A 26947-nucleotide genomic window follows, 5' to 3' on the forward strand; every position below is an offset into this window, starting at 1 on the left:
CTCTCCTTGCCTGGAGAAGTCCACCCAAGCAGCCCAGACCAGCAGCTGTGTGAGCAAGCCGTCACCATCAGAACAGGCACCAAAGCCGCCGCTACCTTGCACCAGGCTCTGTCACCATTTCATCCAGTGGTGACAGTGATGTGGCAAGGTCATTGTAATCCCATTTTCCAAAAGAGTCAGTGAAGGCTCAGAGTGGTTAAACCCCTTGCTCAAGGTCTCAGAGCTGGGACTCAAACTCAAGCCTGCCCCAGTTCAAAGTCTTTTGCCATTTATATTTGGTTAACATGCACTTGGAGTTCTTCTCTGATATTCTGTATCCTAGCTGACCTATCTAAAGGATGACTGACAAACTGAAGAGAAAGGAAGTCAATCCATAAGTGGGGTCTTGGATAAGAGGCAGTAACCGGGAGCTCAGCCCAGGAGCAGAGTGGGCGCCTCCGGGAGGGGCAGGCAGAACAGCAGAAGGAGAGCGGGGCCTGGAACATGACGCAGACCAGAAAGGCAGGGAGAGGGGCAGAGTCTGAGGAATGGAGTCAGGGCCAAGTGAAAAGAAACTTCACCTGAGTAACTGTTGTTTCCTGGCCTTGCTAATCAACATAAGGTGACTTCCTCAGGTGTGGGCTGCCTGTTCTCTCATCTACACTCCCCTGCAACCAGAGATTCAGGAAACAGGACTTAATCCCCTGGGACTACCCCTGTTTGTGCTCAGTTGCTTCCGTAGGGCTTTCAGAAGGCCTGGAAAGCTCAGCCACAGGGTATGGTCCTTGACTCATTTTCATGAAGAAAAAATTTCCTCTAGGAACAAATACATTTTTAATGAGCCATTTTCTGGCAGATTAAATTATTTTGGTAGTCACACCAAGTGTATTAATCCCTTACCATCTGTCATTGTGCCTATTACAAATTCAGAAACATATTAAGAGCCCCATCACCCACCATCCCAGGGACGTCGTCAATTTGTTCACAGAAAATGAGGATTTAAACACAGGTATATGCTTGCCTCTCGAAAGTAATAAACATGCCCAGCCTTCAGGAATTAGAGAAGCTGTTGGCTTTCCTCCCTCTGACCCAGCTGGCTCCCTCCATCAGGACCTTATTACAGACTACCTATCTGCATTGCCAGGGAGAACTGGCATCCTTACATTTACTTCTTTAACTTAGTTTTGATTCTTCTCATCTTTCCTATTTGAAAAATGATACACTCAATGTAGAAAATTTTGTGAGCATAAAGAGGTCTAAGCTTGAGGAAGAGGGACAAAGTCTCCCAGAATCTCCCCTGCTGCTCAGAGGTAATCACCATGAACCTGTGCATCTCAGGCCCTGAAGGGCGGTGGCCTGCGAGGGCCTGGCTCACTGGGGAGGAGGGAAGTGAGCTGCTGAAAATGGTTCGAGCCCTGTGCCTAGAATCCCTGAGGACTGGGATCTGGGATCTGGGAATGCACTGCGGGAAAGAGCCTCTGTCTTAAACAAAGCCCAGTATGCACCACCTGGTGTGAGACCCACGTCAGACCTCCACGGCCCTGCTCTCTTCTCAGCCTCCTCCTCCCCAGATTGGCTCCAGGGTTGGGATATGCATAGGCGAAAGAGTGGCCATCCACTGGGCTATTCTGGAATTGGGGTGGAGGTGGACACGAATGGTGCCCTCTGACCCTCTCACCCGTGGGAGACAAGACACTTCCCTCTGAGGGTTTACAACAGTCCACCACCTCTCCACTGTGACCCACCTCCTGGAATATTAGGCCAGATTTTGAAACTGGATGTCATAAGGGTGAGGACAGTTAGAAATGACAGCAGTATGCTAATAAGTTATAGGAACAAGTAGTGAGGGCAGTAGACGGAAGGGAAGGCACAGCCTGCTGCTCACTTCTTGGACCTCCAGCAGAGGGCGCCTGGGAGCTGGGGCTCACCTGCGCTCCATCCCGGAGGGGCCCAAGGGAATGATGTCAACCCAGAGCCAAGAGGGAGGGAAAAGGCAGCTGATGGTTAGACAGACTTCAGATTGCTCCCTCCAAATTACATTCGGGACTTGTTACTATTGCATTCCATGTTCATCGTGACTGAAATGTTTTCATTTTTGAGTATGTTTGCCCTCAAGCAAGTAGAAATGGGAGAGGGGTGGTGTTTAAAAGAGGAAGAAATGATAAAACAGGTAACCTTACCATGCATGTCACGTCCCCCTGCCTCTCTTGGATGCACTGTGCATTCACACTGCATGGATTCAGTTCTGGATTTCTGCAGTTTCTTTCGGTTTTGCATCCCCTTGTCTGGTCACCAGTATACCCTGGTTTACAAGGCCCACAGCGATAAGACCCCTGCAAGAGGTAAACATGAGATGATGAGCCAGGGGCTCAGAGCTGTGAGCAATGGTATTGTGATTATATTATTTTTATATGTGTCCCATGATGCCAGGATTAAGTGAGACCCATGCCTGCGTCTCTGGTTATACGTATGTCTTAAAAGATCAAATGAATATTGGGGAAGACACCACCAGATTGGAAGCACAGCAGGCTACACAGACAAGAGGGTGTAGAACTGAAGGTGGAAGAGGGCTAGACAGTGTCCAACTTGACTCTGACTTGCCAGCTTCACTGTGGGGGGCAAAAGGGAAAGGGCTGAATGTTCCAATGAAGTCCCAGGGAGGTGGAGTGAGAGAATTCACTCTGGGGACAAAGGGAGATAGATGGTTTGATTAAAAAGCAAGTTCTAAAAAAAATTTTTTTAACTGTTCCTTTGGCTTTTTTACAAGTGATAAGGAACAGGCATACAGAAAAATGTTGGTGGCCTTGCACTGGAAATTCTTGATGAGGTAGGCTGCAGTGGAAGAAACCTGGCAATGAGCTGTCAGCTCCATTGCAATGGCACTTCTAGAGCCGCTCATGTCTTTTTTAAAAACAGCTTTATTGAGATAAAATGTGCACATCATGAAAGACACCCATGTAAAGTGTACAGCTCAGTGCTCTTAGTCACTAACACCCCCGGAATGGCCACATCCAGATGCTGCTCTTCACTGTTCTCTCTCCCCCTATCAGCCTCAGTGGACTGTGCCATTTGGCCAGTTCTCTGTTTTTCTTTGATTCTGCTCTTTTTCTTTCTCTACTTCTTCATTTTTGAGGTTTTCTGAAGTTCTACCTTCTTTTCTTTCTCCTTGGTGGCTTTAGTTATTACCTTTAAGCCAATGTCTCCCAAGTCTCTTTCTGCAGACTAGCCTTCTCCTGGTATAAACCTGAGAAGCAATAAATCCCTGGGTATCCCAAGGCAGTGGGTAAGAGCAGAGGGTCGGCAGCCAGACTGGGAGTCTTATGAGATGTGCAACCCTAACTTAATTTTTTCTGTGCCTCAGTTTCTTCAGCTGTAAGTGCGGCATAAAATAGTGCCTATTGACAGGGTTGTTGTGAGGATTAATGTAAGTGACTTGATATTTATAAAATGTTTTGCATACAAGGAAACCAGGTACTGAGTGATTGAATAACTTTCCCTGGGATGTGGAGTAAATTAGGAGCAGCCATACATGGAATCAGTAGTCCTTGCATTGACATTCTCCTGGTCTGCCCCTATCATCTTGGAAGCAGTTGATAGAAACTTTCAGAAATAAAACCTGTATTTGAATATTTAAATTTTAGATGCTCCCCCCAGTGCTAAGCATTTTAATTTAATAAAAATGATTTTTGAAAAGCTTTACAATGAATACTGTTTGGGAACTGTGTTGTCACTGGTTAAATGCATATTCTGGAATATTGAACTATTAATATAAACTAAGAAGCTCTTCCTATTTTAAAATGCAAGAATGATAATATTTTATTCAATGAATATTTATCTAAAAGCCCAAAGTTGCAACTTTCATAGAAGAAAAAAAACAAGTTTGCAACTTAGAAAATTATTCTCATATAAAAAATTACTTATGAAATTGACTCATATTAAAAACTGTTTTCAGAACAAACTTCTATCCTAATTTGCCAAGCAAATCTACTATGCCCATATATGCTATGTGTGTTTGGGGATTATGATCTATAAACATAACTGTTACGCTTTGAAAAATACTTACCAAAGTGTTAATACAGATGGAATTGAGAACACATGCTCCATTTCGACACTCATCAATATCAGTGCAGACCTAGTGCAGAAAAGTTTAAAGAAACACTAAGTAGAAATGCAAATAAGTTTTACTTTGCTTTGGTATTTTTTTTTGAAGTGAAGACACAGAATTTCAGGTAGAATGGTCATTAGAGTGCCATCTTAGCTAATTCCCTGTGTTTATACAGTCTCTCCTTAACGTAATTTCAAGTGATAGCTGCTTGCTTGTTATTTAAAGTTGCTCAGAAAAGACTTGTAGGATTAATCTGTTCCACAACCTTTTTAGTCAGGAAGGTTCTTTCTGCTTGGGACTCAGTGTATTTCTTCTAACTGAGGATTCCTATCTTTCTCCAATTCTGGAAAATTCTCAGCTTCCCCCGGCTCCTTTCTTTCTTTGGAACTACAGTTAAACAAATATTGGACCTTGTCATTAATCTCTCCTTTTGACTCTTAACCTCTTGTTTATATATTTTATATCTTTATTTCTCTGTGATCTAAGGATGATTTCCTTAGATCCATCTTCCAATATATAAATTTCCTGTTAGCTCTCTTACCCAGCTATTGAGTTTTTAATGTCAATGATTTATTTTTCACTAAATAAATTTTACTTGGCTATTTTTCAAATGTGTGTTTTTTCCCTCACATTGCCCTATTCTTTAATTATGGTATGTATTCTTTTTCTTTTTTCTCTTTATGCATTTGAAGTTATGTTTATCATGTTTCCTCATGGTAGCTCTTCACATAAATTGCCATTTTTATTTATGAGCAAATCCTTAGTGGCCTGTTTTTGCCTGTGGGCATTCCATTGGCCTGGAGTTTGAGAGTCTCTTCACTAAGTGGTATGGCTTTGACATTAGCCAGGGCCCTAGGCATTTTACAGCTCCAGGGCTGGTATTAAAATTTTTTGGCTTGTGTTTCTGCATTATATGTGCAACATAGATTTGGATCTCACAGCTGTATGTGGTACAAGTTTGGAGCTTTGATTTGTTATGAAGCAATTTTCATCTTTGTCAACCACGGCCCAAGCTGACACCAACTTCTTGTTGATTCTGGGGACTAGTAAAGTTTTCTCATCAACTTGTAATGGGTAGAGGAGCTCTTGGTGGCTCCTGGCTATCTTCAGGGATGTTAGATCTTTTTAAACGTCCAAGACTGTATCTGCTCTACTTACAAAGGTGCTAAAATGCCAGCCCCTCACTCCTAGGACCTTCATCCAGTTCCCCCACCTCCCATGAGCCACTGTGGCGTCAGCTTCCACCCACAGCCCTGCCATGAGTTCCCTTTTTGTTTCCAGGAACTGCACATTTCATTTTCTTTCTTTTGATATTGGTGATGCATTAAAATATGTTGTTAAATTTCAGCAAGGTGGCTCCCTTCTACTTCAGTTCAGTCCACCACATTGCTGGCAACCCACTTGGAAATGCTCCATACCAGCTTACATAAAGCACCTTCTATTTCGTTTGTCTATTTTCCTTGGTTTAGGCTTGGAGATTCTGTTTTTGGAGGAGAGGAAGGAAAACTCTGGGTCATTACTCTAATGGCTTCTTGTCTTCCTATGTGTCTAGCTTGCCTCCCTTTTCTCATCTGAAAAATGATGCCCTCTAGAATCCTCTGATAGGCAGTTAGGAAATGATGAATCCCTGCCCTTCTTCAAAGCTAATAATTTCCCTAAGGTAGTAAAATATATTTATAGACCAACCATTTTGAAGGACTGAAAACATCAAAAAGAATTTCATAGTCAGTCAGTTAAGTAATGACCAGGATACAGTAGAACATTGGGGAATAAATGGAGACTGTCACAAAGTGCTCAGGGGCTTTATGGAAATTTACAGCCTATATGAGAAAAAAGAGGGGTTTCCTCAACGGGTTATTTATACTCTTGAAATCCTCTCATCGCTAAAACAGCTTCTGATAGGCAACAATGACTTTATAGAAGTGACATAATTTTTGAAAGCCTTTGTTCCTGAATCTCGAGTTGTTTTGCAGGACAAAATGTTCAATGGCTAACAAATTAGCAGAATGAAATCATGCCACATAATCAGTATTACCCCATTCACTGTTTTTCTACTGATGCTCTATGATCCTAATTTCATAGCTTCCTCCCTACTAGAATTTAGAACACATATGCTCAGAAATCAGTTGGAAAACTTCTTAATTTGCCCATATGGTGCTGGCTGCTCAAGAAGGTAAAGGGTTACACTGAAAGGGGTGGGAACTAACCAAAGATTTTCTATTGGTAATTAAGATGAAAAATGAATAGGAAGTTCAGCCTACCTGCTTGTTAGACTTGGCAGAACTGATCCCAACACCCTGCACAATGGGCCCTGTGAGGCCCACTGGGCAAGCGTCACATCTGAAGCCGGGAGCCAAGTTCACACAGCGCACGCCCGGGTAGCAGGGATGGTATTTGCACTGGAGAAAAAAACTGGAAGTCTTTAGCTACATGGAGAAAACACCCTCAGACTTTCATTCATCTGTGTGCACATGCTTGTTTATTCATTTAACTACCATTTTTGGTGGCCAAAATGATAAAAGGAAATAAATGCTTCCAATTTCACAGTTACCCACAGAATCCATGCTCCACATCATCTGGGGTTGCCTTTTAGTGGGTCTTGTGGGTCTTGCTATATTACAGAATAATGGTGCTGCCACGTGGAAGGGGCCTTACTGATCACCAGTCGACCTTCCAGTGATAGTCTAACTTGTAATTTACAAATCTCTGTGAAAGGCCAGTGATCCCGGACCACTCGTCAGCGGACTGTTAGAGGAGTCCAAAGGCATCAAGGAACCAACTAATCAAATGACAAGATCTCGAGGAGACAAAGCCAGGGCAACCATTGGTGATCAGTCCCCCCAGGGGCTGTGCCAGCCTTCAAGCCCTAGCAAGTTCATAGCTGTTTCAAGGCCTTAGGGTCTAGGGGATTGGTTCTGGTCTGTTTTTTTCTTTTAAACCACTTCAACTAATGTAAAAAACATGACCACTTCCTGCCCATTCAAAAGGAGGAAAATTGCAGCCCACAGATAAAAACCAGATGCAGTTCTGTGAAACATGTGCAGATGCTTCTCCAACAGAGTGATTACTAGGGACCATCTTAACTGCTTACTACCTGGGGAGGTAATCAGCTGAGTGCTACCATGAGCCTGCAGGAGCCCGAGTGAGTGTGTGTGCACATGTGTGCATGCCTAAGCTCTGTGGCTGTCCCTTGCCAGCTCCGTTTCTCCTTCTGGCCCTCCTCTGGCCTGATGGGAAAAGAAAGGCATATTCTGGTGGTGGCCTTGCTACTACCATGAACACTGCTTTGGGACTGGACTTAGGGACTGGCTAACTACGGGCTTGAAACAGTCTCCTGCAGAGGCTTTGCACGCTGGCCAAACAGCCCGTATTTGCTGTCTGTGTCTCTCTGGCTCTCTCTCTAGGCACTCTCTTTTGTTTACTCACAGGTTATGAGGCCTCCCCATCAGTTGTTATTCATTTGCGAGCCCCCTCTACTCCTCTGTTTTAGGAAGCATGAAGAAATTGGTTGCAATCCCTGAAATATACCCTTACGTAGTCTCCCCCCACCCATATTTGCAAAGTGTGGAAAAATCAAAATTGTAACACAGACTGCTTAAGGGAAATAATCAGCGTTGGAGTACAAAGCTGAAATGTTAGCATTGTAGTACCATGGACCAGTTAAAAGAGTTGGAAGCATAGAAAGGAGGTATGACGGACAGAGCCACTGCAGCACGGCTGCCTCCGTCCTCCCTCAGCTCACAATGTCTCACGGTCTCTAAAGACTCATGAGGAATTTCTATGTAGCCTGGAGGACAAGCCAGATCATCCCTCGCCATCAGCCTGGCTTCTTTTTCCATGAGCTGCAGGGGACGCAAGATCCTTAGGAAGCCCCCACCCTGTCCAGGGGAGCTTTACCTCATCAATATCAGAACAGGTGATCCCATTTCCTGTGTAGCCCTCGGGGCAGGGCCCGCACTGAAAGCCATCCCTGGTGTCAGTACATCGGACGCCACGGAAACATGAGTTGGAATTACACCGGCGCACTGGGGCTGCGGGGGCTGTTGGTGGTGTCAGGGGGCCAGGGGGAACCAGTGTGTTTGGAGTTGGAGACTGAAAGCTGAGAGGACCTAGAGAAAAACAACAATCCATAGGCTGTCTCACCGCTTGGAAAGAATAGCTGTTAGAAAATGAGATTTGGTTTCCCAATGACCTTCCCTTCCCTCCAACTCTGTGCCAGACTCCCAGAAACCACAGCCAATGCAGTCTCACCCCAGGCCCTGCACGGGTCTGCATCTGCTCGTACAACTCAGAATGAGCTGGTTACTAGAAAAGCACTTACCGCAAGCCTGGCATTCAGCGATGGTGTTCCGCAAAAATGATGTTTCCTTAACCTTTAGTAAAGGGAAGGGAAAACAAAGATGGCAAAAGAGTACCTGATGTATAATCCAGGAATGAGAGAATCCATGTGCAGCAATCTGTTAAGCACTTCTTAGAGTAATGCTAAAGTGGCCCTTACAGCCCCTGCTCTGCTTGGAGCCAGGTATGTTTATCACACTCATCCCCCATTTCCAGAGCTCTTCAAGAGCCCTGCCTGTGTGGGGCCACTAGAGGTCTGGCTCCAGGCCCACCTCCTGCTCTGCAGGCCTGCAGCCCCACTAGCTCGCACAAAGAGCTTCTCTGATAAGACCGGGGCTTCTCTGATGACTTGTCCTCATTACCTGCTGTCTCAGAAGATCCTTCACCTCACCCAGGAGCTGGTTTAGTTGTGTCATTTGCCCCAAGAACTGCCGATTGAAGTCCCCTGTAGCAACAGCATAAGGTAAGGAGCATTCAGCCAGCGACGGCCACTTCTACAGAGACGCAAAACTGAAGGATTTCCCAGAGAATCTTCATGACAAAAAAATCTATATATAGGAATTTAACTTGCAGTAATTCATCTAATCCATTCAAATAATGTAATGATGCCACTGGTTACTTAGTCCAACTTTATATGAGTTATAAGAATAAAATTTGGGCAATGGAAATATTTCTTGCCATGGACTTTGGCACAAGAGCCTGCTTTCTATAGATACCTTCTGTAGGACTGCTCTGCTGCCAGCCCACCTTTCAGTGACAGTCCCCAGCCCATTTGGGGGCCCCAGGGTTTGTCTATATAATGAAGGGGAGCAAACTTCCCAAAAGCTCACACCTGTGCCTGGGGTGGCCTGGGGCTCACTCTGCTGCAGGAAGCAGTCTTGCAAGCTGGCCACCTGGAACAGTGAGCCTCTCACCACCAGCTTCAGCTCTTCCAAAAAGTCCTGGAAGAAACCACATTCATACCACACATTGCTGATGTTTTTCAAAAGCCAATGTGCTTGCACACCCACACAATTTTCATAAAAGAATACCTCTGTATACTTGGGCCCTGACATCTTACATAACTCTGTGGGTTTGCATTATTCCTAAAGCCTGTCAGCCCCGCCCTTCTGACTGAAGCAAAAATGGAAGCAGCCAGTAGCCTAGGAAAAACCTGGCATCCAGTGTGGCCTGGGACTTCAACAAGGTAGCTTTGAGAAGAGAAAGGGCTTTTTCCTTCACAGCAAACAAGTTATTTTGTGGCAGGAGCCTTTTAAGAATTGTTTGGAATCTGTTTATGGAGTTTAGACTGTAAGAAATAAGATACTGATCTCAATTTTAAACACTATTATTTTTAGGATGTCTTAGCTATAAGTTTTAGCAAAGTCTCTGATTTCCTTGGGCTGTGGGAATGAATAAACCGTATATGCTATAATTATTAGGTAGTTGGCTTCACATTTTCACTTTATTGGTTGATACCAATCATTCACTGTTAGTCAACAAAGTCAATTTCCTCACCCCTTTATTTTGTAACTTTTACTTTTGTACCCATTTTTATATGTGACAGAAAAAGTTTTTGTTAGCTGCCAAATGTAAAGTCAGCATCCTTATTTTAGAAACGAGAATGCCAAGGATTTTCACAGGGATTCTGCTTTTTAAATTAGCCAAGTTAAGATGTGTGCAACACATGTTATGTAACAGAAAATGTGTTGGACATCAGACTGTAAGCTTTTGGAGGCAGGGCCATGACTATTTTGCCCACCACAGTATCTCTAATGCCTATACTGTGCCTACTTGTTGATTAATCGGCTGACTGAATGAATGAGAAAGTGACTATGAAGACAGAATTCTGTGGTCCCCACTGGTGGTCTACGGAGGTAGAACTTTTGAGAAAATTCCAATGAGTATAATTTCTGATGACCTTGTCATGGCAGGCCCATGGCTTTTAGAAACTGACTTGTTTGGTGGTGGACACTCATTTCTGAAATGGTCAGTGACACAATTTGTTATTCTGATTATTTGGGTTACCTTGGGGATTCAGAAATAATGATAAGCTTATCTCTCTATTCACTAATTCTTTTATCTATATATAAATATATATGGATCTCTCTCTCCCTAGCATTTTAGCATTCTGGCAATTTCTGCTTTAAAATGCTTCCTATTCTCCAAGCACAAAATTCTAGTGTCAGAGGCATGATTTTTATACTATTTTCTAAAACTTCTCAGCATTCCTAGTTGTAGTGGAAATTATTGCGTATACCCTGCCTCTTTGTACAAAGGGCTCAGAGCAACTTGTAACTAAAGCACATATAATAACATAGAAATGGAAAAATAAGGACTAAGACATAGAGATGACAATATCATGAACAATAACATATGAATATAGCTACTGATTTTGGCATTAACTTCTACATCAGATAAAATTACAGGAACTATGGCCAGTTATAATTAATGGAAAGGACAAAGAACACTAATTCTTCACAGGAAACAAAGTATCTCCAAGCACAAAATTCCAAAAGGAATCTAGGTAATTTCTACAGCAGGTGCAATTATATAATAAAAATAATACCATTAACAAGCATAAAACAGAAGACAGAAGTGATGGGATTTTTAAGGCCTTATGGAACTAAGCTGGCAAAAGGTCTTTTTTGTTAAGTAATTTCTGATAAGATCTGTGAAAAATGTTCCTAGTGCTTAAGAGTTTCCAATCATTCTTTTTTACTTTCATTAAAAAATAATAAATAATGACATTATAGAAAGATTAAAAATAGATCATCCTGTTGCCCAAAGATAGTTTTAAAAATTTTGCCATTCTTCCAACTTTACAGTTATTTCCAGAAAGTGTCCACTTATCTAAAACAGAGGCTCTCAATTTTGGCTTCCCAATACAATCAGTGTTTTTAAAAAGACTGATGCCTATTTATCACCCCTACAGATTCTGATGCAATTTACCTTGAGGGTGGACCCTCTGTGAGTAAGTAGTGTAAGCTCTGTGGGTGATTCTAGTACGCAGCCGGAATTAGACCCTTCCTGACTCCCGCACACTCCTCTGTGGGCCCTGAGCCTTGGCAGCCCGCCTTTCCCCTTCAGAGAATGGTTTGTGGGTTCCTACCTGCGCCTTCCTCTGGAAAGTCCTCAGTTCAATGGACTCAGGACTCTGGGCGAGGCCAGAAAAGGCCCTGGGGAGATTGTGAAAAGAATCCACTTGGGTGCAGTCTACGTAGAGCTCTACAGAGCCAGCCCCTCGCTGCAAATTGCTCAGTCTCAGGAGGATCCTGTGCCGCCTGCCGTCAGCCAGCTGCAGGTTGTTGAAAACCACCAAATGAATCTTCCCATCATTCTTCAGGTAACGGAGGATGGCTGGAACCAAGCACAGATCAATGAATGATGGGAGAAGGGGAATGGGGGTGATTCTGTGCTGAACAGCCTCCAGTCACAAGGCTGGGTCAGGGGAAAGAATATAAGCAAGTCAGAACCATAAATATTCAACATCTTGTACACCAGTTGTTGTTCTAGGCACAGGCAGCCCACTCTGTTGCTGAGGATATGTTGTGCTCATGGAGAGACTGACAATAAGTGGCAAATTTGAAAACAAACAATTATAATTTCGGATAGTGGTAAGTACAGTGAACGAGCAGAACCCATCAAGAGGCTACCAAAATCCCAGTAACTCCTAAAGGCCTGAATTCATTATTTATCAAACATTTACTGAACCCTCCTATGGGGCTGGGTGCTGCCCTTAGTTGCTTTAAACAGTTAACTCCTATTCATCGCAACCCTATGAAACTAGAATAATTACAGATGAGGAAAGTGAAGCTCATATAAGTGGAGGAACTGCTCAAGGACATAGTAAGTGGCGGGACTGGAATTTGCAGCTGAGTGTGGTATTCCATGACATTCCAAAAGAATGCCAGGAGTGGGGAAGCCTTTGAAAACATATGCTGATTCATATGTCATCTGTTATATGGTCCCTCAGCAACCTAGCCTCAGATTTCACAATGCTGTTAAAAACCAAAGGTATCAATGGTTGCAAAAGGAAGCACTGTGAGGGAGATCCACTACCTTATTTTCTGTTTGCTTCTTCTATGCAGGTAGCTACCTAATCACATAACTGGCTAAGTTCACTAAATGAAAATTCATGCACATTTTCAAGTTCTGTTTTTCTGCCTTGCTTTTAACTCCACTATTGTCTTGAATATATTGGGCCCTGAACAAAAATCTGTTTCTAGATGCTGAGCCTTTGAGAGTAAAGCCCATTGGGTGAGATTTGCTATAAAGACCAAAGTGATTTGCTTCCAAGGGCTTAATGAGTCTACCAAGAACACCTCCAGGTCCATCCATAGGCACCACTGTGAAACCCAAGTTAAGCACCAGAAACATTTGTTATATTTCTGAAATGATTACTTGGCACAACATAAAAAGACAGACTGCTGAAATTATGGTATAATGATAAAACAGAATACTATGGAATAGTTTTGTATTAAAAAAAAAAGACATTCCTGGTATTTTGTTACATGAAAAAAAGCTTACGAGTCAGTATAGTTTCATTCAGAAAAAAAACTGAGGGTGTGTGTGTGTGTGTGTGTGTGTATATATATATATGTGTGTGTGTGTGTGTGTGTGTGTGTGTGTGTGCATGTGTATATATATATATATATATATATATATATAAAATTAGAAGGAAATATGCCAATATTTATAGTGTCATTGCTGGGCACCTGGATAATTTGTGTTACAAGAAACATCATTACTTAGATAATACAAAAAAGTAAAGAAGCAATGAGACACACATACACCCAGACCATACTCCTGTCAGTCTGTATGATCTGCAGCAAGTAACTTGGGCTGTCTTTTCTCAGGTGCCCTTTTTTTGCAGAGTGTAAACGACAGCTTCGTGCTGCCTAAGGAGTAACCAGCCAGGAACAGCTGTTTTGGTTGCAGTATTGCCAGAGAACATACTCACTACACCTTAAGGATATATTTGAAGACTTCCTCCAAACGTATTAGACTTTCATAGGTTCATTTTCCCACCCCTTTTAAAATCTGATGAGATTTGCTTCTCCACTTGATCATGGCTAGAAAGGGCAGTTGGTATCAGGTTCCATGACCTAAAAAGATGTCAGGAGGAGCCAGTAGATCTTTTATGCCTATTGGTCCCCACCACTTGCTCACTGAGAGAAAAGAACCAGTGAAACCTGGCAAGACAGACTGATCAGAAGACCTTTCTATGCACTGAGTACAATATTACATTTCCTCAAGTAAAGTATTGGTAAGATTTAAATAAATGTGGTACAAACAGAAGGAAAATAGTGGGACGAAAGAAAACATGAGTAGAAATTCTCAAGGCATTTTAAAATATGGGACATAAAGGAACTTTACCCCTTTATTTAATGTTGTTGAGAACTGACAACAGGAGTGGCATGGCTGGAAACTGAAAGTGAATATGGTCCCAACAGAGAGGAAAACTGAGCCCAAACATGCAGCAATTCAGTTTTTTAAAACTTTTACTTTTTTTACTCTTCCAAACAGTTATACAAATACCTGGAATTTTTACAGGCCAATAAAAAGACCACTTGGACCACCAACTTCAATTAGGTCATAGACACATCCACTGAATATTTTCTTACTCCTGTTACAGCCATGACCTCTGGTCTGCACATTAACAGTTTAAGAGGATACACACAGTGGCTTAAAACGAATACCCTTGCTTTTCCTCCCCAAACTGAGATTTCTGTGGAATTCAAAGGAAACATATTTTCATGGGCACCTTGTCTGCTTTTAATAGGCCTTCTGGGGCATGTGGGCCATGATTTACTTTTCATAAGTGAATTGCTAATTTTAATTTATAAATAGTACCTAATAGAGTACTTTACATGTAACAGGTGCACATTAAATGCTGTGAATATGAACTTTCAATGAATAATAAAATAATTGCCTTGGAAGTTTTTCATATATAAATTAAAAAGTTTACAGAGTGTTGAGTCAACACCTATTTCAGGCAGCAAAACCTACTGTTGTGTTTGTGCTGCCACTGAAGGGGTTCTACATTTCTGTCTTGCTTTGGGTTGCAACACAATGCCAAAAGGACCAGATCCACAGGCTCCTAGGTCTTCTGATGATAGAAGGAGGGAAATAAGGAGAAGAATAATTATGGAAACCTCCATCTTTGCAATGCCTGTTAGCAGAAAAATTATCAAGTGCTGTGACATTTACCATTCTTCGTAGGACCCAATGATTCTCACTTCTCTTATGGCTTCCATTGTTCATTTTTCTTTTTTTATTGCAAATTCCTTACTTTAGTGCTTCTCTGCTTATTTATCTTCAGAACAGTAAGACTACCCTGAGGGCAGACAGCTGCTCAAGAAACTCAGCATATTCACATCAGTCACATCCTTCACTCCAGAAGGAGCCCACAGGTCTGGCCCCAGATGGGGTGGGGGCATTTCCCCGACCTTCTCCAGAGGCAGCACCATGGGAGTGGGAGAGAACTGATGGCTTCCAGCGGCCCTTTTCCAGTGCTCACCTTGCCCCATCAGCCCCACCCTGCACTCCCCCCCACACAGCAGAGGGAAGCATGACAGAGGGAAAAATACTACCAAGCTAGGAAGACAGTCATTTCCCTCCAGGAGATGTGGCAGCCAGCCCCATGAAGTCAGAAGGAGTGGTCTTCTCCTCGGTCTGCCACACCTCTGCTATCACCCCCCAACCCCCTGCCCTCAGGAAAAGTCACTGGGCACAGTTCTGTTTCTTCAGCTGCTGCACATTCAGTTCTCCTGCATGCTTTCCCCTCACCACTAGCTGCCACAGATGGCTTGGTGACGGCATCCTGGTTCTCTCACAAGGCTTACTGAGCACTCAGTGCACGTCTGATTAGAAGAACTGAAGCCTGCAGGTCTTCAAATGGACTGTCGGCCTCTACTCTGTTCCTTCTCTGGGTTTCACTGCCAGATTCCTGACTCACCTCCCTACTGAGTTTCTGCAGTTTTTCTGCACTGACAGCTTGAGCTTCTTATAGGACTGCTCTGACCAAGCTATTGCCTTGTCAAGCCAAACGCAAGCAAGCAAATGAAGTCCTTCCATAGCTCCCCAGGGGTTCCTAAATCATGTCTAAACTCCTTAACCCAGGACTGGCCCAACCTTACCATCACCTCCGTGGTCCTCCATGTGCTGATGCCCAGCCAAGCTGAACAACCTGTTCCATGTTTTCACTCTTCGCTAGCTTTCCCCAGCCTTCCCCTCCTTTTCTTTCTATGTAGAATGTTCTCTTCTTCATCACTCTCCTTCCTGCTCCACCATTGCTACACATCTAAAGCTAAGGTCCAGCTTATATGCTGAGGACTTCCCTGAAGCCGTCCTTCTTCCCCAGGGTTTGAAGTCACCTGTCTCATTCATATGCTCATGACACTTTCTTGGTACTTTCTAGGTGTACTTTTCCAGGACCCATATTCTAGTAATGGTTCAGCTATGTGCCCCTGTGCCTGTTCATTTTGCTAAGTATCCATTTTATAAACTAGTAAGTGGAGTTAATAGAAGCTGTCCTTCCTAGTTCATTTTGTTTTCAGTGGTGGTCAGATAACGAAATGCAAAGCTATAAACTGCTATGCAAATGTAGGTATTAGTATATTTATTTGTGTTTATTTTTTATCTTCTCTACTACAGCATAAACTCTTGGGACCAGGAGTCTATTTCTTACTATTTAAGGTTTTAAGAAAATATTTTGTGTATTTAAAAAATTTTATTTCTTACTAATTTTCCCATATACTATAGCAAAATACAACTGTTTATTGAATGAAAAAATAGATAAAATAGAATATTCATGTATCTATTGTTTTTTTTTTTTTTTACCCACAATCTTTAAAGGTGTTGGGGTGAGGGGCAGTTTCCATTTGCTTATTTATTCAAATCTTTTCATTCTAAACTTGGCATCTTGGTGTCCTTCACAACTTGGGCCTGATTTGATGGCTACATTTTCATGCCCAGGTACCAGCCTGACACGGGAACCACAGAGCTTAGCCTGATTAGACCATCTCAGTGACTGGCAGGCGAGGAAAAACCAAGCAATGAAGATTTGAAGTATTGTTATCTGGGGAAGGAGTTTTCAAAAGGTGCTTTTTAAAAAGTGGACTTGGTAGTCAAAACTATTGTGATGTATTAAATGTCAAAGCAATAAAGCAGGACACCAACTTTAAAGAACCGGAAAACGACAATATTTTGTCTGCTAGGCAAATGAGTTTGGAGTGACCTGGCCTGCGGGCAGCAGACTCACGAAGGTAGTCCGGGGCTTTCTGCTTTGCTTGGCAAATGGCTTTGCTCCTTGGCACTTTTAAATATCTGATGAAATCCATCACCATCAACTTTTCCTCTTCTTTTTAAATAATTGTACGTTAAGAAAAAGCCTCCTTGCCACTAATGTGCCCTGTGATGGAGAGTCTTGGTTGCCGCTGCTTATTTATCTTTATGCCCTATACACTAGGTCTTGTTAACTCTAGCACTTTGGAAATACATATAAAAGGTAAATCATCAACTGCTCTTCCTGAAAATACTTTGGGTGACTTCCAGGCATGACAAACGCAGTCTCTGTGTTTCAGAGTTTTCTTATAACAGTTTGAACAAATATAAAGTTTACAGAGTGTACACACACACACAACACACACGGCAAAGAAACCATCCACCAAAAGGAAGCACAACAATTATATTCAACATCTTCAGAAGACTCTATATTTTGAGAAATTATGAGACTCATCACTGTACGCAGCTATCTGGCAGGCAACAAAGCTGTGAGTATGCAGAGAATCCCAAGGTCGTGTATTAAGAGAGAGTTGCAAAGCAATTTCTTAAGCGCCTCTGGAACCTTTCTCTAGCCTTAGTAAAGCCCCAGAATATTATTAGCATTATAAGTCATCCAAGCTTAATATCTCACTTCACAAATACCTTCAATGAAATTGCAGCCTCTACCAGCACATTTCCAGTAACAAGGAACTCATTACTTTGCAGAGAAACCCATTTCACTTTTGGATTGCTCTCCAAGATTTTCCTAACACAGAGCCAATAACTGCTTCCTCTGATCTCCACCAAATGGGCCCTAATTTTACTCATCAGTGCTATGGAAAGATTAGGTCTTATCCTCAATCCAAATGATGTTCTTCAAATATTTTAAGGCATCTTTCACCTCTCTCATGTCTTCTGTCTGGCTCCTTTATTTTTATAGTTCCTTTAACTTTTTGACGTGTGATATAGTAAAATATGGGGTCCAGAGGGCTGCTGTTTTGGTGACTCTTCTCAAGGTAATCTCTGGCTCAACAGTGTCCCTGTGAAGGACTAGACATAATATTCTAGATGTGGCCTGGATAACTCAGGACACTGGGACTATTAGCTTCCTTAATCTGGCCACATGCACGCATAATAAAGCCTAAACTTTAAGGAGCTTTTTAAAAACAGTTGCATCATTGTATCTGTTCATTCATTAATTCAGCAAACATTTTTGAGCAACTACTATGTGTCAGGCACTGGGCTCAACACTGATTTTTTAAATTGAAGTACAGTTGATCCATTTGATATCTATCTATCTATCTATCTATTTATTTATTTTCACTGATTGGTTCTTAATGTTGCTGACTGTAACTCTTAGGATACATCTTCCTTATCCTGTACTTCTGCAATTTACTCTACTCCTAAATGATGGATTTATGTTTATTCTTGTTAAATTTCAATTGATTGACTGTGGCATATTGTTCTAGCCTGTTAGGACATCATAAATCTTGCTGATGGTATCCAACATGTTCAACTGTCTTTTCCAGCTTTGTTGATAAAAATACTGTCTATGTCTTCAACTAAGTTACTGATACATTGACTATTTAAATGCCCAAGATAGAGCCTTGTCAAAAACCAGTGAGTACTTGCTATCAGGCAACCTACCAACCCCTAACAATATTGCCTATATAGTTCATTCTTTTTTATATTATTGAGAAAGGCCTGAGTGCCCTGAAAAATTCTTTTCTGAAGTCAAGATACTCAGAGCATCTTTTTGATCCGTCAGCTTAGAAATTTAACTTTAAGAAAAAGTTTGGCATGACTTATTTTTAGTAAACCCATTTGCTTTCAGATGATCCCAGCTTCTGTTTCCATGCAATCCTGAAATGTATGAATAGTAATTTAATCCTCTGTAGATCTGTCCTGAAGTTCACTGAAATTCTTTCCATTTTCTGCATATGCCCACTTTAAAATGAGCTCATTCAAGGACACCCCATAAGAACACTGTGAAAGTTAAAAGGGAAAGTGAGTGTTGAGTCTTCGTATCTGTTCATCCATTAATTCTGTGTGTCAGGCATTGTGCTCAACACTGATTTTTTTTTATTGTACCAGTCCTGGTACACTGTAAGGGTTCCATAAACATTGTTAATGCTTGAGGTCTCTTATTTCCCCCACTTCATTATTGGGTTCAGAATTCTGATTTTTAAACTCATCTCTCTCAAACTGTATTTCTCTTTAGCATGCAGGACTCAGAACCACTACTTTGAACTAACTGATTATCACCTATCCATAGTCTAAGGACCTTGACTGAGTCTTTCCAGTCATTACTTCAGATTCTTGGGGTTCCCTTCATCCTCCACAGCACCGACTTCTGCAGGGATCAAATGAAGACTAAAGAAGCAGCTCTTCTCACAGCTCTCCTGAAAGGTGGAGCTTTCATCAAGGCAAGCCAAGAGTTCACCAAATCATCACCTTGGAAGACAGTGGCCAAAACAGATCTTTTTCTCTCTTTTTTCTCTCTCTTATCTACCTACCTACCTATCCAGTATAAGAAACTGAAATTTTTATTGAGCTTCACAGTCTAACAAAAGTTATTATACTTTATTATACTTTTAGTGAACTAAAAAAAAAATCTTCCAGTTCTTGCAATCAATCTGTGAGTGGCTATTATTATCCGCACTTGAGAGATAGTAAGTCAAGGCTAAGAGTGACTCAGATATATATTCATGGTGAAACAGTTAAGATTTTTAACTGTGACTCAAACTCGGGATACTAACTGAAAAGTTGCCTCTATGCCAGATACAAGAAAAGTACCAACCATATTTTCTATCCAGCCCAGCCCTGTAGAATGCTTATTTCTATTAAGATTATACCACCTCTATTTTCATTAATAATCTGATAGCTCATTTCTATCAGAAATATGAACTGTGTTTCTTTTATACCTTCTCTTCTTCCAAGTGGCTTCAACATTCACTCATTCAAAAATGAATCTGAGCCAGACCTACTATGTGCTGGCAACGAAATTTGGCAACTTTCCAAATTTCCACAATAAGGCTGCTCTTCTCAGCCTCCAGTTATTTTACTCAATCTGCTCAGAGCCACTTCTATGTACAAGGTGCTGTACTAGGTGCTGGGATAGACACAAAGTTGAGCTAAGGGATTCTCCATCCCTGCCTTGAGGGAGCTTACAACTTACTGGAAAGAAGGCCTAGAAGTGATTTAAGTACAAGGCAAGCTAAAATCAGTGTCTTCTGTATAGGTACAAAGTCATATAAGGAAAGATGTCAAGAGTTTGAAATGGGTCTTGCGTGTATAAGGTTTTGATATCTAGAGATGGTGCAGGAGCAGAGGGCTAGAGCAAAAAGATGGAGAAGGAGAGACACACGGGTAGTTTCAGGGACTGATAGCTAGCCAACTCGCTGAAGCCCAGGCTGGCTAGAAGGAGGGAAAAATTGGAAAGGCGGTTGGAGGTCATGCAGTGGAAAGCCCTGAGTGCCCTGCAGGAGCATTTGTACCTTATTCAGTTTGGAATGGGAGCTGTTAAATGTCTCTGGGGTCAGGAATAACTTGACAAAGTTATGCTTTGTGAACATTAATGAGGCAGCCATGGGTAGGATGACTTGTAAAATGTTAAGAGTAGAAGCAGAGAGCTTGGTGCCAAACTTATTCTTCAAAGTCTTCATGGGATACACTTTACTTTATTGGAGGGGCTCCTCTAGGACCCAGACAACCAATTCTCTTTGATACTATCTGTATAGTCACTCTCTCTCAAATCACGGCTTTTAATGGAGGGAAAAAGGTCTTTGATTTCCTACTTAGGTGTTTTCAGTCAGTAGAGATACATCTTGATTTCTCTTGTTCACTGCCTTGCGTGCAAATCAAAAGAGAAGATCAGCTGAGCCTTGCCAGTTGCATAACGACTGAGGCTCACTCACTGTCCACAAATTATGTCAGGCCTACATGGCCATCACTGAATATTTCAATGGAGAGTCACAACCACATCTTTTCCTTGGACCTGGTGGACCCAGTGACTTCTTGTTCCAGTCAGAATGGGCTGCTTCTCCTTCCTAGAACTTTCAGATTCATCAGTGATGGGAAATCTCTGCTTTTCCTATTGCTCTAGTGAAACTTCTCTATGTCAAGTTCAACTCTCCAAACTATAATACTAATATAAACTTTTCTTTGCTTTCTTGAGAATTTTCATTTCTGGATTCTTTAAGAAAATATTTCTAAGAGCTATTTGTCTTTTCTAATAGGCTGGAGGGTGGAGAGCAGTTCATTAGCCCCTTCATTGTCTCTAAGACAGCGACCAGCTGGTATTTATAATCACATGACTGGTGATTCTTCAAAAGACACATCCTAACGACCCCCCTACCTGTCCATCACCTGCCTATATATCTAGTGTTACCCCGTCTATAGAAAGTAAACGCCATCAGGCCAGAGGAAGTTGTCTCCTTGTGTTTCCAGGCAACATAGATTTTCCAAAAGGGGTTCACACATGCTGACCAATTTAGAAATAGGGGGTGAGATTCACTGAGAGTGAAAAGCAAGCAGCAGAGATTTTCACTCTACAGAGGGCTTTGTAGCCACCAAGCTGAGTGAACTAAAAGAAAAATCTTCTAATGCATCTAAAATAGACAGTTTAGTGAGAAGCTACTGATCTTTAGATGAAAAGGGTGGTTTCTACAGATCCTAAGCTGAGTAGCTAGGTTGTTAGAAGATGAGCAGTTCCTTCAATAGATGTGAGGCAAATGGAGCTGTTAGATTTAAGGCAGAGAGATGGGTGAGATCACCTCCTACCAGGGCTGAAGAAGGGGCAATGAGGCAGGAATGGTTGAACCATGTGCTGAACCATGAACTATGTTCCCAGACTCCCTTCATTGTGGGCAACCTCACCATAGCCCCTAAGAGGTAGGAGGCACCACAGAGAGCAGACTTGTGAGTGGGAGGGGGAGGGAAGAAGGATTTTTGGAATGTGACATAAAAGAAGGGATTAAAATCCCATTCCTTCTTGTGTTTAACTGTATAGTCCTGTGAAAGCTAACAGAAATTTTTTTCAGCTCCTAAGCCTTACAGATTTAAGTGTTTAGCCACCATTAGAAATCCAAGAGAGTTTGATGCACTAGAAGTACCTTTTTTGTAAAGCAAACTGAAATAAATATAAAATCTAGCCAGAAGGACTGATTCTTTCTTTTTATTAAAAACATGGGGCAGCACGACCATGTATCTGTCACATTCCTCAATAAACAGGAACAGGTGTTGTCCCCAGGGCAAAAGGGAAGGAGATGAAAAAATAGTGAGCCTTTTCTTTGGGAGTCATTCCTAAGTGCTTGTAGTAACTCACTTTGACAGTGAAACATTTGACAGCAGAGGGACCAGACAGGTGACAGACCTGTGTAAGTTGGCAAAAACAGGTGGAAAGAGACCTGTTCATTTAGTTCTACTGGTTGAGGTATATTCCCTCCATCAGGTCCAGGAAGGTGCTTATAGACTTAGGAGTTAGGTCTGCTAAGCCACATACTTTCACAGGAATGTAAAAATGGTATGGGTGACTGTTACAGGCTGAAAGTTTGTTTCCCTCCAAAATTCATAATTAAATAAAAAATTGAAGTCCTAACTCCCAATGTGATAGTGTTTGGGAGTGGGACTTTGGGAGGTGATAAGGGTCAGATCAGTTCATGAGGGTAGGATCCCCACGAGGGCATTAGTATCCTTATAAGAAAGGAAGACCAAGCTCACTCTCTCTCCACTGGCGTGCACTCAGTAAAGGCCCTGTCAGGACAGCAAGAAGGTGGCTGCTACAAGCCAGGACCCAGGCTTTAACCAGGATCCAAATCTACTGGTACCTTGACCTTAGACTTAATAGCCTTCAACACCATGACTTATAAATGTGTTTAAATCACCCAGTCTACAGTGTTTGATATACCACCCTGAGCTAAGACGTAATCTAATTGTCCTGGGTCCTGTCCTTTCCAGAAGTGGATCCAGAACAAAATGAAGAAGGGACAATGTCAAAGGGCATTTTGGCCACAATTAATTCTTCATTCTTTCTCCCAATATCAACTCACCCTCCCCTTCTTGGTAAATTGTCAATTAGAATAATGGAAATGGTATGGAAAACTGAAATGAATGGTGGGTGAGAATCAACTTGTACAAGGGAACCATCTTAAGGAAAATTGACCCCAAATCCTATAATAGGAAAGAAAAGGAATAGGAATAGGAAAGAAAGGGAGGATTTTTAAAAATATGATTTCTGTAAATTTGTTTACCTTTGTTTAAGCGTCCCATCACAGTAAATTCAAAATACTTGCTGTTGTCAGTTGAAGAGTAAAGGCCGAAGATGGTGGCTGAACTTTTGGTGTGCAGCTTGAAGGTGGAGGCCACATAGACCTCATTCAGGGTGGGGTCTGTCAGTATTGGCTGCAGGACACTTGGGTTCAGCCTCTGGCTTGAGGATGGGAGAAGGTCAAAGACTGAGGAGAATGGGGAGACAGGGATAATCAGTGAAAGACTTAACTTTGGGGCAAATGTATTTTCATGGGGGGACAATTTGACAGTAGGCTGTAAGTAAACTAATGTCATCATTTTGTCACATTGTCAAACTCACCAGTCCTTACTTATTGCTCTTACAGTGGCTGGATGTTTGTACCAGAAAAAATAGAGCACAATATTCATCACTAGATTATGCCCCCAAGAAAAGACTAAATTTGCTAACCCCAATTGCGTTTGGCTAAAAATGTGGCTCTGAAAATGCCCATTAGTAAATGCACTGAAGGGACACAAGTAAGAGCATCCAAGTCAGTGTTTTTCTTATATTCCCAAGGAGTGCACTCCTGCCTTGGGGTGCCTCTTGCACCTCCTGGACAGAACCAGCTGTATTCCTGGTCAGTGATAAATGACTCGGTGAAGGCAGCAGGAAGCATGGGTGCCATGGGAGATAGAGCGCCCGCAGCATGATTCCCTACAGTTGTGGGACCTAAGTGTTCCTGTTGTGCATTTACAGTTCTCCAATATTTCTCTGTTAAAAATCCTGATGTGGAAACAAAACAAAACAATGTGGTTTCTGTTTCTTGAATGTAACCTGACTGATAGAGTTGGTTTACAAAAACTGTAACCTGCACTTGTGCAAGTTGCTTTTGATTAGCCAGCAGCACTTTCTCTCAAACTCTGTAATATTTATGAAAGCTACAAGAGAGTACACTCAGAGTTAATTAAAAGGCAAAGGCCAAATTTGGGTAATACTCACAATGAGTTACTTAATATTTCTATTTGTTCATGCAAATACCGTCTGAACCATTCCACAGCCTGCAGGAACTTTGGCCTCTAGAGCTGCCCGCTGGATACAATAATCTGGTTATTACAAAGGTAACAGTATCCATAATTTATAAAGATCTCTGACAAATAAAGATAGTAAACATCCTAATAGCAAAATGGACAAAGAACATGAAAAAGTAATTTACAGAAAAAAAGAGTTTTAATGGCAATCAAGTATATATATAAATGTTCATATGGTTAGCTAATAATGAAGAAATTGCTAACTTAAATAATAAGGTATTATTTTTACCATCAAATTAGAAAAACAGTCAATACAACACCCAACTGTTGGTGAAGGTTCAGGGAAATGGGCACTCATACATACTGGTGGGTAAGATTTAAACTAGTATAAACATTCTGAAGACAGTTTGAATCACGGTATCAAAGCACCTTAGACATACACGCTCTTTTGATTTAGCAATTCTACTTACAGGAATTTATCCTAAGGAAATAATGGATAACATGGTAAATGATTTAGGTACAAAGGTATTCACCATCAGTGATAATTCTAGAATTTCTGTTTAGGAAGGAATTATGCAAAAATTTGATTGACAGAGCAGGAACCCTGAAGCTCTGTGGGCATAGCACTTTGTTATGAAAACAAACTTCCTTAGCAGGAAAAGAAGGGCTTGGCAGAGATTGAGGGAATTTCAGCCATCCAAGCTATCCTGTGGCATACAATTGTTCAACAAATTATTAGTTACAATATGAAAACACTGGGCACAACCTAAACAACCCTGGACAAAAGTAGAATGCTATCTATTAAGAAGGGTAATGTAGCTGGATATTTACACATATGGAAAGGTATTCATGATATATAAGTGGGAAAAAATGATAAAACTATACATATAGCATGATCCCATGAAATATATATTTGTATAGAAAAAGATTTGGAAGACAACACAACAAAATGCTAACACGAATAGTAGCAACCTCTGGATTGTATAAGTTTTTATTTCCTTTTATTTCCTTTTGCTTACCTGATTTTTCTTTTTTAAAGTGAACAGGTTTTGCTTTTGTGAGAAGAAAAAATGTTAAAAAGTCATAAAGATAGCAAAAAATCCTAGTTACTCAAGGATGTCTACACTTTCTGAAAAACAATCTTTTTAGACTGGATCTGTATTGTTTCTTTTACGTGTACCAAGGATCTTAAACAATAATGAATCTAATAATGGGAATGTTGGACAGCAGAATATCTATTATGTTACTTCTAGCACCCCACATTCCCCAAACATGAAGATTGCTGTCTACTATACTTCCAAAGGGGAACAGAATTTTTAAGTTTCCAGAGGACTTGAAGCCTTATATTCTACCAATTAGGGCAAAGAGAAATAGGGTAATATGTTTCAAAGTTCCACTTAGGGCAAGCCATCTTCAGAAAAGAGATATGTATTTAAAGTGTGGGAAATTCATTCAAAACTAAACTCTGGTATTCCTGATTCTTAGCTTTGACTATGACTGTGTCCATAACTTAGCTTGAGCTAAATGTACCGTATTTCAATCTATATGGTTTGTCTAATCCACTGACTTCTCTCTCCACAGGCAGAGTTGAGATTAGTTAGTAATGGGTTTGGAGAGTGTTTTGAAAAGGAAATGAGACATTACAATTTCCTATTAATGTTGTTACACTTCAGTAATAGTGCTAGGATCTAAGCACAACCTTCTAGTGTTAGAGGTGAAATTACTTCTACCAATGAGCCCCACTACTATGGCATGAAATGGAATACATACTAATAGGACTAGTAAGGCAGCACAGAGGAGAAAGAAGATAAGCAGATTATCCAGTTGAGTTGATGATTACCAGACTAATTAACTCAGTAAACTGATCTATCAGAAACTTGACTTAATCAGATAACTTACAGCAACTAAATTAACCAGATAATTTAAGAAGTATGGTTTAGTTTCAAGTCTCCATGTAAAGCACAGCTCTGTCAAAGGAGAAACAAAATCCATCAGCACGTCATGAAGTAGTGCGTTCAAATGTCAAGAATTCATATAACACAAAATATTATCCCCATAAATTCAAAATTGCCAAATAATGTCTTCAATAAGAAAAATTCTGAATTGTGTTAAAAAAAAAACTTCCTTTCCAACACCAAAGACAACAAAAGCAAAAATGAAAAGATGGGACTACCTAAATGTAAAAAGCTTCTGCACAGCAAAGAAAACAACCAACAAAATGAAAAGGCAACTCACTGAATAGAGAAAATATGTGCAAATCATACATCTAATAAGGGATTAATATCCAAGATATATAAAGAACTCATACAACTCAACAGTAAAACAAAACAGCTAATTTACAAATGGGTAGAAGATCTGAGTAGACATTTTTCCAAAGAAGGCACACAGGTGGCCAATGGGTACATGAAGAGATGCTCAACATCACTAATCATCAAGGAAATGCAAGCCAAGACCACAATGAGATATCACCTCACACATGTTAGAATGGCTATTATCAAAAAGACAAGAAACAGCAAGTGTTGGTTAGGAAGTGGAGAAAAGGGAACCTTTGTACACTGTTGGTGGAAATGTAAATTGGTGTAATCACTATAGAAAACATTATGGAGGTTCCTCAGAAAAATGAACGATAGAACCATCATATGACACAACAATTCCACTCCTGGGTATTTATTGAAAGAAAATAAAAACACTAACTTGAAAAGGTATCTGCACCCACATGTCATCGCAAAATTGTATACAATAGCCAAGATGTGGAAAAAAGTGTTCATAGATGGATGAATGGATAAAGAAGTTGTGTGTGTGTATAAAATGGAATGTTACTCAGCCATAAGAAAGAATGAAATCTTGCCATTTGCAAAAATATGGATGGGCCTTAAAGTATTCTACTAAGTGAAATAAGTTAGGGAAAGAAAAGTACTGTCTGATCTCATATGTGGAATCTTAGAAAAAATAAAACCTTAGCTCATAGAGATAGAGAACAGACTGTTGGTTGCTGGAGGGTCTTGGGTGGGGAATGATATG

General features: G+C 41.1%; 1 protein-coding gene across 3 annotated transcripts in view; it reads right to left on the reverse strand.

Moving 5' to 3' along the window:
- Nucleotides 1-26947, reverse strand: part of THBS4 (thrombospondin 4) — a 92420-nt gene that overhangs the window by 12519 nt on the left and 52954 nt on the right. For 2 of the 3 annotated variants that reach the window (XM_057493946.1, XM_036914166.2), the window contains exons 2-10: nt 22921-23124; nt 11514-11761; nt 9255-9363; nt 8785-8867; nt 8406-8457; nt 7982-8193; nt 6346-6483; nt 4043-4111; nt 2160-2312 (exon numbers count right to left, since the gene is read on the reverse strand). In XM_057493946.1, coding sequence (XP_057349929.1) covers nt 2160-2312; nt 4043-4111; nt 6346-6483; nt 7982-8193; nt 8406-8457; nt 8785-8867; nt 9255-9363; nt 11514-11761; nt 22921-22939 — 1083 coding nt within the window. In that variant the 5' untranslated portion in view covers nt 22940-23124. Of the gene's footprint in view, nt 1-2159; nt 2313-4042; nt 4112-6345; nt 6484-7981; nt 8194-8405; nt 8458-8784; nt 8917-9138; nt 9364-11513; nt 11762-22920; nt 23125-26947 lie in introns of those variants that run through there. The other variant, XM_057493949.1, reaches the window with a different exon arrangement.

Source organism: Manis pentadactyla, chromosome 2, assembly GCF_030020395.1.
Source record: "Manis pentadactyla isolate mManPen7 chromosome 2, mManPen7.hap1, whole genome shotgun sequence".
In the NCBI taxonomy this organism is placed as follows: domain Eukaryota; kingdom Metazoa; phylum Chordata; class Mammalia; order Pholidota; family Manidae; genus Manis; species Manis pentadactyla.